We start from the raw sequence: 14,374 nt of genomic DNA, 5'->3' as shown, positions 1-14,374 counted from the left end.
CAATTGGTGTCAAGATATTCTTGCTAATCTTGGATTTTTAATTTTTAAGGGAATAAACTAATCTTCGATTTCTAATTTTTAAGGGAATAAACGTCGCCTTTTCTCTATCCCCTTATTTTCGGAGACGTACTGTATATTGCACGTTTTGATAAATCAAAGAAATGTGTGCGTTTAGGAACGAGGAAACGGAAACGTTCGCAATAAAACGGAGTACGACATAGGGGCACATATTATACTTCCCGTTATATTAACAATATATTTAACTTTTAGTCGCCGGTGGTAACCGGCGAATATCGCGCTGCATTTACCTTCGTTAATCCGTGCAGCGATACAAACACACTTGCGCACAGGGATGAGTTTTAATTTTAATACTCGATGCTAAACGATTCTCGTCGTTTTCTTCTTTACTTGCAGGGAATGACTGGCGGCAGACGGGGAATGACAGTACGATAGATGTACGCCATTCGTCTTCCGTTTCAACGGTTAATCTTCCTCGAGAAGATCATCATCGAGATTGACACCCTGGAATAGAAAAATGAAGATAATTTAGTTATTTTATAAGCACAAACCTTCCTCAATATTAATGTTTAGGGAATGTATACAAGCATTGATAAAATAATAAAAGAACTAAAAGATCATTTGAACTTCACAATCCTTCCCCCCCCTCCTCCGTCCTCTCTTAAAAAATCGTAAAAACGAGAAATATCGAAACGCAGGTATTCCTAAACACTCGCATCGCGAGTGAATGGAAAAAAGGGAGGTAGAGCGTGACAAAACGTAGTAATGGTCGGAACCTTATAGTAGGAGGGGTACGGTTCGACTCCGGAGTCGAGTGTTATGGCAACAAGTCTGTAAACAAAATGCGGCGTGACTGCCTCGCAGCAAACAAGCCCTCGAGGCCTTTCGCAAAAGCTCGCAGAGAAAAAGAGAAAGAGAGAGAGAGAGAGAGAGAGAGTTGCGCGCGTACCACTGTTCTCCCGCGTTCGGGATCAGTTACACCACCGTGGACCAGAGGCTTGATTATCTGCCGCCGATTTTCGCGTTGCATACGTACATTTGAATGCAGCCTGACGGTGAAGCTGCATAAATCTGAATGCATAAATTCTTTTCGAGAGAGCGAGTTAATTTTGAAAATATATTTCCATTAATTTCGCAGCGTCGTTAATACCACGCGGCATCGTCTAAATGGATTTTGCGGTGTATTGGGCTGTCCTGCTACTTTTTGCATTCACCGTTCACTTGTATCATTTGCGCGCCACGATTTGCTCTTTTTTTTTTTTTGGCGACGCATTAATCGCGTTACACGTGTACCTGCCCCCGCGATATATAATATACACGTACGGGAGTTGCGTAAATACGACGTGCATTTCGGTGTATTTTGCACGTGTGCACGGGATTTGTACATGTATAGTATATATGCCCCGTCGCGCAGCCCCCTTTCTCTTGCCGTGTTTTGGTAATGCTATACCCGTCTAAAGTTACGCCCATATTTAAGAGCATTAAACCGTCGCCTAATTGTACGCCCTCCCAACTCTTATTTGTTCGCGCCTCCTTCGTTTTCGGCTTATCTTCGACGATCTTACGAGGCTCGATGCTTATATTACTAGACTCTTATGTAGATTATCGCTACCCTAAAGTAAACCGTTCACTCGTTCAATTGTAAAATGCCTAACAGTTGCAAAATGTTCTTGATTGTAGAATGCATATTTTTAGAAATACAAAGCGAATAAGAAGGAACGAGACTTAAGCGGCGTCTACAATGAGATTTGAGATTTAAAATTTAAAAAAATTGACCAATCATATAGTCGATTATTCATTTCAATAATCGACTATGAGTGATCAATTTTTTAAATCTTAAGTTTTACGTCTCATTGTAGACGTCGCTTTACATAGGGAATAAAAGCAAAGTTGAAATTATGCTTGTATGCCATGTGTGTGTGTGTGCGCGCGCGCGCATATGTGTAAAGAATTATTTTAGAAATATTACAAATAATTCATCACACTCACTGTAGTATCGATATTATCGTCGATTTCCAGATCGATGTCTAGATCGTCGTCGTCCACTGTGAGAGGCCTGGAACTACTCGTCGTGGGCTTCGTCGTTACTTTCTCAGGTACTTCTTGCTCCGCGGTGAACGCTTTACTTAGGAAGAGGCTGTCCTTCACTCCTGATATCGAGAGATCTTGCAGTCTGTCGATCATCGCTTCGGTCGGCTTCTCCTCGCTCTCGGAGGTGCCGCTCACGCTGCCCTTGTACTGGAACGCGCCCGATTGCTCGGCGGCCAACATATCCTCCAACGGTTTTCGCTCGACATTAGGCTAAAATTAATTTAATGTTGTTCAATTACACAATTTCTTTGTAACGCATCTAACAATATGTAAATATTTATTCTTAGATACATATATTTTATATGCAAATATATATATATATATATATAGATATTCGTTAAAAAAATTTATGTGATTACGAATTATCTTTGATTTCACAAATGACACGGCGAGTCGCTTTGTCGGCGAAACCCAAGATTTATCGTCGAGCGCGAGATCGATTTTATATATAGTTCTCCCGAGCTGTAACGACGCGATAACAAAGATGCGGGGACGTAAGATTTTTATTATCAGTAACAAGCGTGACTCGATTTTATCACGTGATTACGAGGACCTACAGAAAAATATTATTCAACTCCTTCACTGCGCTTTTGCAGCTATTATTGTACCTGTCGCTCGAGATTGAGACGAATAATGGACTGATCTCGGCGAGATGATTTGCGTCGTATTAATACCACTGCAGTTTATTGTTTTTCGATCAATCGGCTTGGCGCGCCGCTAATCCGCGTATCCACAATTCCATTTCGATAACTTGAGATTCTAATATTTGATTCTTATTTTAAGTTAATATTATCGCTAGTATCAACAAAATATAATCGTACCGTAACGGTGGGAAATGCAGACGCTGGAATCTTTCTCTTGCTTTCCTCCCGCAAGAACTTCTCCGCCTTCAGGGCTTCTCTGTATCCGGGGAAAAGATTCTCGTACTGCTCAGGATCCGCCAAGCTCTGCCCGGCCTTCTCGCTCACCGCCGACAGCTTCTCCTTCCACAATTTGATGATGGACGAGATTTTGCTGGGCGCGTACGTCCTGGCGAAGAACGCCGCCTCGGGAATTCTGTCCGTCTTGATGAGGATGTCGAGACACTTGTCCACGTCGCCCAAGATGAAGTTCGACAGGAAGGAGATGTTGTTCTTCCCCGTGTCGTCCGCCACCGCGCCGAGCTTCTGTATCATATCCGCGTTCCCCGTGCTGGTGGCCAGCAGCAACAGGCCGCCGAAATCCTGCGCCTGATGCAGGCACTCCTGCGCCAAGCAGAGCTTGCCCTTCTGCGTGGCGAGGGACGCCAGTTGCCGCCACTTCTGCTGGCTGTTCGCTTCCTTGGCGAGGGTGTGCGCGGTCGCGAGGTTTCCCAACGCAAGTGCCAGCTCGAATCTGTGCTCGGGGTCCGTCGACACCGCGAGAGCTTGCTCTTTGAAACCCTGTAAGATTGAGATAAAGTTGAAAAAAAAATTCTCGATATAAATCACTTGCGACGGCAAATGTCACGACAAATTGCACACCTGCTTTTCCAAGAAGTGAGCCACTCGCGTTCGGTGCTCCTTCGGGACTGTCGGCAGTACTCTGTTGGCAGTTTCAAAATCTTTTCGCATAACCGCGGTCTGGTACTCCAGCACTGACAGCAGCAACGAGTACGAGACGACAGACAGTTCCTTGTCGCAAAGGTATAATCTGTTGTCCCTCGGTACGTATCCCAGCAAGTACATCGGTCTGTCCAGGTGGGAGACAGTGACCACTTCGCCGCCGACGAAGTAATTAACGCGATTGACGCTGTTGGTGTAGATGAAACAGTCGCCGACCCACAAGCCAGTTTTCACTACCTCGCTCATTTCCGCTACCATCTAAATATGTATATTGATAAGAATTAGAAATGGAAAATACTCAGAACTCGCTAAATCTAACTATATAACTACCAAGCTAAATATAATTAGAGCGTACGAACGTACCTCGAACGCGTTTTCAATGTCCTCGGCGTTTTCGGTGGCATTAGCGACAACGTCCGCGTGATACTTCAGTATAAAATATTGATCCGACGTGGCTAACGCCACCAGCGACGCGTTCTCGGCCCAGTACACGTGCGTGGGCTGTATGTCTATGCGACGGATCAGCTTTAGCGAATCCCAGTCAAAGAAGGAGAGGCCAGACCCGGACGACACGCCGAGTAAAAATCCGCCGAAGATACCTGCAAGCGACAAAACGATATACAGGAGTCAAGTCGACGCGAAGATGACATGAGAGATAAAAGATGTCGTACCATCCGCTCCGAAATCCGGCTTGAAGCTCTTCTTCTCCTTGAAGTTCTTGAAGACCTTCACCGTCGTGTTGCTCTCCCGCACCGCGTACTGGCTCGAGTCCGCCGCCCACACGAATTCCGACGCCTGCCCGAACGCCTTGTTCCTCAACGCCATCGACGTGTATATGATGTACTCCCCGTCGCCGCAGACCACCAGGAACCGTCCGTTCGGATTGTGCTGTAACGTCTGCGGATATATCTCGCAGGCGCCCATGTCCTTCACGGCCAGCGGCAGCCGCTCGCCGTCCTGCGCCTCCTCGCCCAACGCCTTCAGGTTCACCTGCTGGATCTCGCTGTGACGTGCCCACACGATCTTGCCGCCCAGCGAGTCCATCGAGACGGCCGGTTCCTCGCGGCCGACCTTAACCATAACGCTACCCTCGTCGTACCCGATGGCGACGTTGTTCGAGCCGCGCATGCACGCTATGGTCCACACTCTCTCGAAGCCGTAATTCAGGGAGGACTCCAATCTGTACGTTCCCGCGTGCCAGATCCTGACGGTGCCGTCCTCCGAGGCCGTGAGAACGATCGGCAGCTCCGGATGGAAGCACACGGCGGAGATGTTCTGCGTGTGGCCCTCCAGAGTCTGCACGCAGGTCTTGTTCTGATAATCCCAGATCTTGACGTATCTGTCGTCGGCGCCCGATATCAGGTACGGCTTGTCGCCGCCGTGATAGTAGTCCACGCAGTTGACACCCTTCTCGTGGCCCTCCAGAGTAAAATTGGCCGTGGGCGAGCCGAGCTGCCACACTTTGACGGTCCTGTCCAGGGAGGCGCTGGCAAAGGTGTTGTTGTCCTTCGGATTAAAGACGACCTGCATGACGTAGTGCGTGTGACCCTCGAACACCTGCTGGCAGATCCAGGACTTCTCCCAGTTCCACAATTTTATCCACATGTCATCTGCAAGGAAGACACGTCGCTGCGTTGTATAAATTTATGGGAATAAATTCAAGCCTGATGGACAAACGACGTTTTAACTACCTACCACTGCTCGTAAGTATGAACGGCTGTGTCGGATGCACGGCTATACATCTGACGTAATCGCTGTGCGCCTCGAACGAGTGCACGCGCTCCAGGGTGTTGTAATTGAACACGCGGATCTGCATGTCGTCGGAGCCGGTGGTGACCCAGTTCTTGCGCGGCACGAACTTGGCCGTACGCACCGGCAGGTCGCACACCTCGAACGTCTTCACCAGGGTCTGCGTCTCGTGGTTCCAGATGTTCACGTTGCCCTGATACAGCGAGCACAGCATCCATGGCTCGGTCGGATGGAGATCCACGCTCTTCACTCTGTCCGATCTGGCCGTCAGCTTCCGCTTGATGTCTAATCTTAGAGGCTATACGGCAGAGAGGATTCTCGATTATTTAAAATTCGTTGCGCGATGAGCTCCGTACTGTGCTCTTTTTTTTTTTTAAATTTGCTCATCGAAACTATCATCTTACAGTGGTTTTTATTCCAAACGTGTGCACGTCACGTCTGCGAGATTCGCGTTAAATTTATTCCTCTCGCGGAATTTGTGTGGGGAAAAAAAATTGAAAGCAGAGAAACTGAGTTACGTTAGGTGGGTGGATTTTTCGTCATCCTGGCAAGGTAGAGGATGTTTTGACGTGTCAGGGAACAAACGTCAACGCGACGAGCGAACGGAGTATCGGCGCTCGCGGGTATTGTTGCGTGCCGAGACACGCTCTCCCTGCGTCTCGTTAATCTCGTCTCGCTACGGTATTTCTACGTACCATCTTGTTACCGTTGATTCTTCACCGTATCCACTATTACGACCGCTGTGACTGCATTAACAGTGCCTCAAACACGACACGCCTGCCATGAAGTTAGGACGTGGCTGAATGCCGCGAGAGAGGAACCGAAATGGCGCCTGCACCCGGTGAACGGCGGTACCCGTCGAATTCCGCACGGGCAAAGATTACCTTTCGAGCGCGCGATCCGCATGGTAATATTACTCGCTGGATAACGTTTATCGCACGGTAATGCAGGCAATTATCTTTTGGTAATACAACTCAATAGATAATTGCCTGTCGATAATGCAAGCAATTTGATAAATGCAGATAATTATTGCAGGTGATAATGCAGATCGATTGTAAGCAGCATCACTTTTGAAGATAAAAATTAATTAGTAAATAAATCTTCAAACTTAACAGGATTTTACTTTTATCTTTGTTTTGATTGTTTGTACTTTTATGTTCTTTTTTCCTTTCTGTTTCCGTGGAAAAAGTTGTAATACAAGGAACTATACACTTTATCGTTAATATTTTGCTGTAATTATATAATATTAATATTAATATTAAAATAGATAATTAATAAATAATTAATATTATTAAGAATAATGAGTTTTAATTTTTTCTTTTTCTTTCTCTCCCCGGGAAAAATTTTTTCATATAAGAATTACATATATAAATATATATATAAACATGTATAAAAATATATAATTATATATAATTATACATAATTAAATGCGAAATATGTCCATACATGTCCATACATGTTTCTTTTCTTTGTAAAATTATTAATTGTTTGATACAATTGAAAAATGATAATAATAAAAAGAAAATATAAAAAATAATTAAAAGAATAATTTTTGCATCGTTTTTTTTACAAGAAATCAAGTTTTAAGAAATAAGAAAAAATTGTTCATATATAATTACATATATATATATTTTTTTAATAATTTATGTATGATTATATATGAGCAATTTTTCTCATTTCTTTAAACTTGATTTTTTTATAAAAAAAAACAATATAAAAATGATCCTTTTAATTATTTTTTATGTTTCCTTCTTATTATTATTATTTTTTTGTATTAAAAAATAATTTTACAAAAGAAACATATATTGATATGTATGGATATAATTTGCAAATATATAATTATATATAATTATATATTTTTATGTATGTTCTTATATAAAAAATTTTTTCCCGGGTCTCTCGCTTCCTCTTTCTTTCTATTGCTTTCCTCACGTTCTTTTGCCATTACGCGTCACTTTTCAAATTAACGCTGACTAATTTGCCGATAAGAGAACGGTATTACGTGAAACACGTTTATTCGTGACGTGTTTTTACGCGCGTACGACAAAATATTAAATTTACCTGACGGATCACGTTTAAATCAGCGGGATAAATTGGCGGCGGGGGATCAATAATGACGCATTGTTACGATTGAATTCGCTAGCGTTGCCTGGCAGTGACACGTATTCGATATCGGTTTCCCTGATTATTACGAGACGAGAGGAATGCGCAACAATATATCCAATCGGACAGGAAAAAAAGCGGCGCAGGTGGACGATCGGACGCATAGTGTGATTTACGTCGCGGCGAGCTCTTCAACTCGAATTGAAACCGCATTAACGGCACAATGTCCTTTTCAGTTGCGCGCTACGTTTCTCATCATCTGCATCTTCTTCTCTTTTTCGGTATTTCGAGTTTCATTAACGTTTCTCGCCCGAGTTTAATGCAAATTCTATTAACTAATTTCACGCGCAGATTTTTCGCCGAAAAAAAAAATGAAAAAACGATTCGTAAAAGAAAATTAAAAAATCTTGCAGTGATCGAGATGTGCGGTCAAACGGGACTGGCGCTCACCTTGGACGATAAGATGGCATTGTACCAGAATTGCACGATTTTCGACACACCGGATATATACGGCGGTCCAGTGTGCGGCGACGACGGCGTGACCTACGCCAACAGTTTTTACTTAGATTGCAAAAATCATCATGGTCGCGGGACTGGTAAGTTAATCTCCTTTATTTCTCAGTTAGAAAATATTTACGACAATACGTCGTATATGCAAAAATATGTATATATCACAATTTTAAAATTATAATGAGATATTAATTTGTAAGTCGTGCTTTACAAATATATATATATATATAATTAAAGTTATATAATATAGTATCAGAAGTTTTGAAAAATATATATACTAAATGCTGTTAATCATAATGTTTCTTGAGTATGTCACTAATTTTTCAAAATATATTAACTTCTGTATGTTGACAAAAATGCATGATAACGCATAAGAGTATTGATAATGCCTTAATTAAGCTGAGGATAATATATAATAATCGAGATATTGATCGATAAGTACATTTCAAGTCGTATAGAAAAATTTAGATAAAATAAAAAAATTTTGTTTAAAATTTTTTTCAATAACTTAAAATTCTTTTTAGTTGCCACGTTGCACTCCGGCCCGTGCTTGGAGAACGAACAATACTGCAGCGTCAATCTCTATTATGATCCGGTTTGCGGTTCGGACCAAAAGATTTACAGTAATATGCAATCTTTGCTATGCGTTCGTCACAAACAATTCAGTGGTAAGCGCTAGGTGATAGTCGTCTCGTCTTTCGCGTGTATATTTAATGAATATATCTATTTTATTTTAATATTAAAATTGAAGTTGACAAAAGTTCGATAATACGAATTTGAATTTACGTCATAACATTTTCTGCTCTTTCCGCGCGTACTTAAAAAAATTTCCTAAGTACATTAAAATTTTATCAAGAGAAATATCTTTGATGCCTTTGCAGATAATTCAATACATTTAATTTAATAAAGATAATTTAACTTATGAAGGCTTAATTTAATATAATAAAACCCTAATTTTCTCGGAACCGAAAGATGCGAGTGTATTACCGATATTTCGATGGACCATATTTTCGTTAATCGCGAACAAAAAAAATTTTCACCACCCGCGAATCTTTTCCTGTAATCCGTTTCAGATCTAACAGCCGTGCCGATAACTGACTGCCCACAAAACGATCACTGCCACCGAGGCGGCACCGAACATTACGGGGTGAATCCGGTCTGCGCCAGTAACGGGCTCACTTATCAGAACGCGGCGCAGCTCAAGTGCCTGCAACGATATAATCCCGGTAAGGGATTACGGCGGAAGTTATACGGCGGAAGCGTTTAGTTATGACTCGCCTAATTGCCCGGGCAAGCAGTCGGAAATAACGTTCAAACTCCTCCGCGCGCGCTCTCGCCGCGCGCCGGTACCTTCGCGCTCTCTTAAGTCTCGCGACGCGTTGGCGCTGAATTAATTTACGGTCCCGCTTTGAACTAAATGTTTCGTCGAGCATAACCCCCCCTCCCCCCGCCGCCATCTCCGGTTATCCCTCTGCGGACGATGGATTGCGATTTACATCCGAGATCAAGATAGTTATCCGACGGCGATGCAGATTTTCTATTAACTTCATTAAAGCGCGGAACGACCGTATAGCGAGATACGCCAGAGATTTTTCGTGTGTATTGGAATTATCGTAATTCCTAGAGAACGGAAAAATTAGAGCAATCAGAATAATCGCGACGAGACCAAACGCGACACTGAGATAATCTTTAAAGCAAAAATTGAACTTGAATGATAATCGTATAGAAAGCAGATTCACAAAATTGAGATTCGTATAAAATATTCGCGGTTGTAAGAATTAATCGATTTTTTTATACATACTTATCACGAAAATTATACGAAGAATCACTGAGAAACGTTACCTGCGTATTTATGATATATTCAATTAATCATGAATCACACAGCCTGATCACGATTTATTTTATTTTCCTAGGATTGCAAATTATTCACGACGGCGGCTGCCGCGTCGAATTTGTTCACGGGCTTTATGCCGCGACGGCTTGTGACATCGCAAAAGCGAGATACGAGTGGAATCCGGTCTGCGCGTCCGATGGAGTCACGTATCCAAATCCTTTCGTCTTTCTTTGCTACCGCCCACGTGCGTAATAATAATATTAATTATTAAAAAAACGTAATAATGTGCTATTATATAAAGTATCAAGTATAAATTATATATTTATATATAATTATATATATTATATATATCATTATATATATCAATAAGCTCTATCGACGGATGCTTTCGCCAGTTTCAAATCGATTTCTCCAAAAACAATGCCGAAATATCGATAAAATTTTATTTTACACAATTAATTATTATTGCGAGTTAATCGTAGTCTTCGTACAACAAAAAGATTTATTTTGGAGATGGATTTTATTTTGGCGAATACATTTAGGTTTTATTGACAAACATTTATTTTTTTGACAAAAATTCACTGAGTTTTATTCATTTCAATAGAAGATTTCATATTTGTTCGTCAAAGAATAGATACATGAATTAAGCAAAAACTAATTTCTTATAATACACATTTTACATATAGCTCGTTTCTTCATTCAATAGTGAAGCCTCCGAGAATATAGCTTACTTTATTAATTTAGAAAGTCTGCGCAAGCATAGCTTACTTTATAATTCAGAAAATCTGTGCAAATATAGCTCCCCCTCCTTTTTTTTAAATTCAGATCTGACAGTAATGTCCAACGGGGAGTGCAACACGCACAGTCACGAATCCTGCGTAGAGGCGCACACGAATACGACGGTCTTGCCGAACGGCGAGTTCGCGAACGACGACTTCACCACGGGCGACGAGGTTTGCGGGAACGACGGTCGCACGTATCAGAGTATACATCACTTGCAGTGCCACACTCGTCACGACAAATGTGAGTCTTGTGTCGCGAGAGGGAGAGATGAAAAGTGAAAGACTCGACGATAAATAGCTATTTCAAGGTGCACCCAAGTGTGCCGGTCCAATTGTTGAACACATCGCCGACATCTCTCGAAATTCAGTCATTTTCATCACGCAATCAAGTTGTGGATTAAGTTTAGAAAATAAATTTAAAAAATCTCTATGAAAAATTTGATCTTTGATAAAATCCTCGTACAAGTGATATAATTTTTACGACTCTTATATATCAAAATTAAAGAAAATAATTATATTTCAAAATATACTTTTTCTCATTTTCTCTCATCATTCCTTTTTATCATTGTTTTTATGAGAATTATTTTAGACGTGGACAATTACATTAACGTCCCGCGATCTTATTTGTCCCGCAGATGTGTTTCTGAAGCATCACGGAGCCTGTTCCGGGCCGGACGATCAACCTTGCGGTTCGGTACCGGATGAGGAGCACAGACAACCGGTGTGCGGCACCGATGGCCGGTCCTACGTGAGTCCGGAGGCCCTTTGGTGCGCTAAATTACGCTCCCCGGAAAGGGGTAAGATTCGTAAACTGCACGGCACATCCATGATAAATCACGGATTATTCCGTCTTCGCTAAGATGCTCCCGCGTTCGCGTTAGCGCGACGGCATTTTCACTCGGAATTCTCTTCGCTCATTAACTTGCTTACGTCGCGTAAAATTACGTATACGCGTATATACGCGCGCTTCGCGTAATTTCGGTTTTGTCTCAGACGTGGATTTTCGATATAACACACAGGAAAAACGCAATTTTACGCGTAATTTTCGGGGCTATGTACTTTCTGACGTGCACCTTGTTACGTGTGACGTGTCGCGCGTCAAACGGCGGAAGAGAAGCGATCGCGCGCGATAAATTCTATTGAGCCATACGCGAAATTACGCCGTAGGACAAATTGCGGCGTATTCGTGTGCGACAACGGTGATTGTTCCCGATTAAGATCATATCTCATGCATTGTCGAGTGTTGAAACGCGATGATGAGTACATGGAGCATAATTGCGGGAGACATCGTTTGCTCTCGAGACAAAGTGTTTTTCGATCGACCGATTGCATCTTCAAAGCTGGATAACGAGACATTCTTCTTTTTTTGTTAGATATCTCCTACAGGTACGACGGTCCATGCTAACGAAGATATTGTCAGAAATTATGCGGCGGAAGGAAGAGTATCAAGCACAGAAGAAACTGTATTATCATGCGCGTTGGAAAAATATCAAAATACTTGAATTATGCGGAAGAATCAGAAGCTTATTTCTCCAAGACGTTAAAAACGATATATATAAATAAGTAAAAAAAAATTCTATATAAAATATAACCTGTATACAAAAATATAACTCTAAAATAAGAGTAAATATGTAAACAATATCACCAATTTTATATTTTATCGCTATATGGACAGAGAGAAAAATAATGATATTTATTTCTCTTCTTTTTATTCCTGTTATAAAAACACCAATTTTGGGCTGGTGCTCAACATTAGTGCATAACGATGATAAATGCGTGATACGAATTTTTTTTAGAATTAATTTTATATTATATATTATACATATTATGTTAAGATGTAAAAAAAATGTAATTAAACGTAATTTAGTAAATAAAAATGTATTGTGTATCATTATGGATTTTATTTCTATTTCTCTAATCCCATCACTTTAACAATCCGTTATAATATTTAAGAAATATTTAAGAATTAAAGAAAGAAAAAAATAATAATATAGTCTTTTAATTTTCAACTCTTATCTCTCAAGAATGAAAATTCACGGAATTAAAATTCTGGAGAGGTGAAAAAGAGAATTTCGTCGAATTAGATTGTATCATACTTCCCTTTATCCCTAAAAGTTTATTGCACTACCGCTTGCAGAAACATGTATATACATTGTATGATAGTGCATATGATGTGTAAATGCATGTGAGCGGTGCCTCGAGCTCGGGTCCACGGGTTCGTTAAGTAAGTCTAAATGACTGCGCGGATCAGTCATCCCGGTGGGACGCGCGAATGGCATAAGGTAATCTCGTAGAACGTCATATATAATTTATCCGAACGATGTTTTCCCACGTAATTCCAACGTTCGGAAGAGAGGGACAGAGAAACAGAAGCTATTTTGAATGGGTTAAGGTCGCGTCCAGGGCTATCCTTTTGAACGATCACCGCGGTTCCATAAAAGGTATACACGCAGGACGAAATGCAGGCAAAAGAGAAAAGAAACGAATGATGAGCGGTGATAGCGTTACATGTAAGGTTTTTTGGGATAATTCATATGCACTTCAATTTTAACAGAATCCTAATCGATTTATTCGGTGAGAATGTATCAATTTCGCGTCGATTTGCGTAGCGCGCAATGATATCGAAAGAAGAAAATCTTTCCTTGAAAATTTGAACAGCATTGCGAGAAGACAATTTAGAATACAGTTCATTATTATCTACAAAATAATGAATTATTTAAACAATTTGAAATTAAATTTTAATTACCAACTATTTTTGCGTAAACTTTGTCATTTTGTATGTATCGAAATTATGACTATATATGTATCATTTTAAATCCTGGGATTTAATAATAATGTTCTAAAAAAATCGTTTTTGTTAAAGGTGTAATCGCGATTTGTATGAATGATATAAAAAATTTCCAAAAAAAATTTTTATTTTAAAAATCAAATGATATAAAAAATTTTCAAAAACAAATTTTTTACTTTAAAAATTACATGATATAAAAAATGGTGGTGGTGGGTAGTTAAGATGGGTGGAGGTAGTGAGTGGTGGTGGTTGGTGGTGGTGGTGAGTGGTTCTTTTAGATTCTTTCGTTTTAAATTCATACCACGCGTAAAAATAAATAAAATAAATAACTAGTGGCAGTAGAAACACTACTAAAATGTTATAGCAGTGGCATTACTACATTTCAGTAGGGTTTTTACACAAAAGGTACTCCTGAAGCTGGCGATACTTAATATAAAATTTTTAACGATAATCGCACACGATTTAGAGACGGCAGAATAACTCGAAGAAAAATGATTGTAATAAAGTGTGAGTCAAAATTATTTCAAAATATTTTTAAATTAAGTATGTAATTATCAGTACATTCTTAAGATAAAAGGTCGCAATTTTATATATACTTATATGTAATAAAAATTGAAAAATTAAATGTCTTGTACATATATATCATATAGTGCTTTCTTAATGAAATCGTGTTTGAATGTGCTTTCGAGAAAGCGCGCTATACGACGGGCAGCCATAAAGGCGCCCGCCGAATTAATGGCGTCCGCCGTATTAATGGCGCGTGCATACCGTGTGCACTACTGCGGAGCGGCAGCGTCGCCACAATTAGTATTAATTATATTGCATAGAAAACCGCTGTGATTGACTTAAGATTAGCAAAGTAGAATAGGTAAAAATTTTAAGTACTCTATGATATATATAAATAGAATAATAAATA

General features: G+C 40.5%; 2 protein-coding genes across 2 annotated transcripts; one reads left to right on the top strand and one right to left on the bottom strand.

Moving 5' to 3' along the window:
- Positions 1-220: 220 nt before the first annotated feature.
- On the bottom strand, positions 221-6,257 carry LOC105454930 (coatomer subunit beta'). Its single transcript, XM_011697909.1, has 8 exons — positions 6,137-6,257; positions 5,388-5,739; positions 4,364-5,302; positions 4,056-4,291; positions 3,612-3,950; positions 2,931-3,530; positions 2,008-2,319; positions 221-522 (listed from the first exon to the last, which is right to left on the bottom strand). The coding sequence occupies exons 1-8, from the start codon at positions 6,137-6,139 to the stop codon at positions 484-486; spliced, it is 2,820 nt and encodes a 939-aa protein (XP_011696211.1). The 5' UTR covers positions 6,140-6,257; the 3' UTR covers positions 221-483.
- Positions 6,258-7,532: 1,275 nt separating this feature from the next.
- Positions 7,533-12,226, top strand: LOC105454929 (serine protease inhibitor dipetalogastin-like). Its single transcript, XM_011697908.1, has 8 exons — positions 7,533-7,825; positions 7,958-8,140; positions 8,579-8,722; positions 9,128-9,280; positions 9,968-10,132; positions 10,714-10,911; positions 11,306-11,467; positions 12,044-12,226. Exons 1-8 carry the CDS (start codon positions 7,768-7,770, stop codon positions 12,073-12,075), a joined length of 1,095 nt encoding a protein of 364 aa, XP_011696210.1. The 5' UTR covers positions 7,533-7,767; the 3' UTR covers positions 12,076-12,226.
- Positions 12,227-14,374: the final 2,148 nt, after the last annotated feature.

Source organism: Wasmannia auropunctata, unplaced genomic scaffold, assembly GCF_000956235.1.
Source record: "Wasmannia auropunctata unplaced genomic scaffold, wasmannia.A_1.0 LD335972.1, whole genome shotgun sequence".
Classification (NCBI taxonomy): Eukaryota; Metazoa; Arthropoda; class Insecta; order Hymenoptera; family Formicidae; genus Wasmannia; species Wasmannia auropunctata.
The sequence above is the reverse complement of the archived record's forward strand: the minus strand, read 5'-3'. Positions and strand labels throughout refer to the sequence as shown.

What these genes read in the sequence shown, in the direction of transcription:
- LOC105454930 (XM_011697909.1), bottom strand. An exon ending in GTTCATACTTACGAGCAGTG is followed by an intron (nt 5,303 to 5,387) that starts GTAGGTAGTTAA and finishes TCTTCCTTGCAG; the next exon opens with ATGACATGTGGATAAAATTG. An exon ending in CTGCATTTCCCACCGTTACG is followed by an intron (nt 2,320 to 2,930) that starts GTACGATTATAT and finishes AATTAATTTTAG; the next exon opens with CCTAATGTCGAGCGAAAACC.
- LOC105454929 (XM_011697908.1), top strand. Translation starts at nt 7,768, where the DNA reads ATGTCCTTTTCAGTTGCGCGCTACGTTTCTCATCATCTGCATCTTCTT. An exon ending in TCATCATGGTCGCGGGACTG is followed by an intron (nt 8,141 to 8,578) that starts GTAAGTTAATCT and finishes AATTCTTTTTAG; the next exon opens with TTGCCACGTTGCACTCCGGC. An exon ending in TCGTCACAAACAATTCAGTG is followed by an intron (nt 8,723 to 9,127) that starts GTAAGCGCTAGG and finishes AATCCGTTTCAG; the next exon opens with ATCTAACAGCCGTGCCGATA.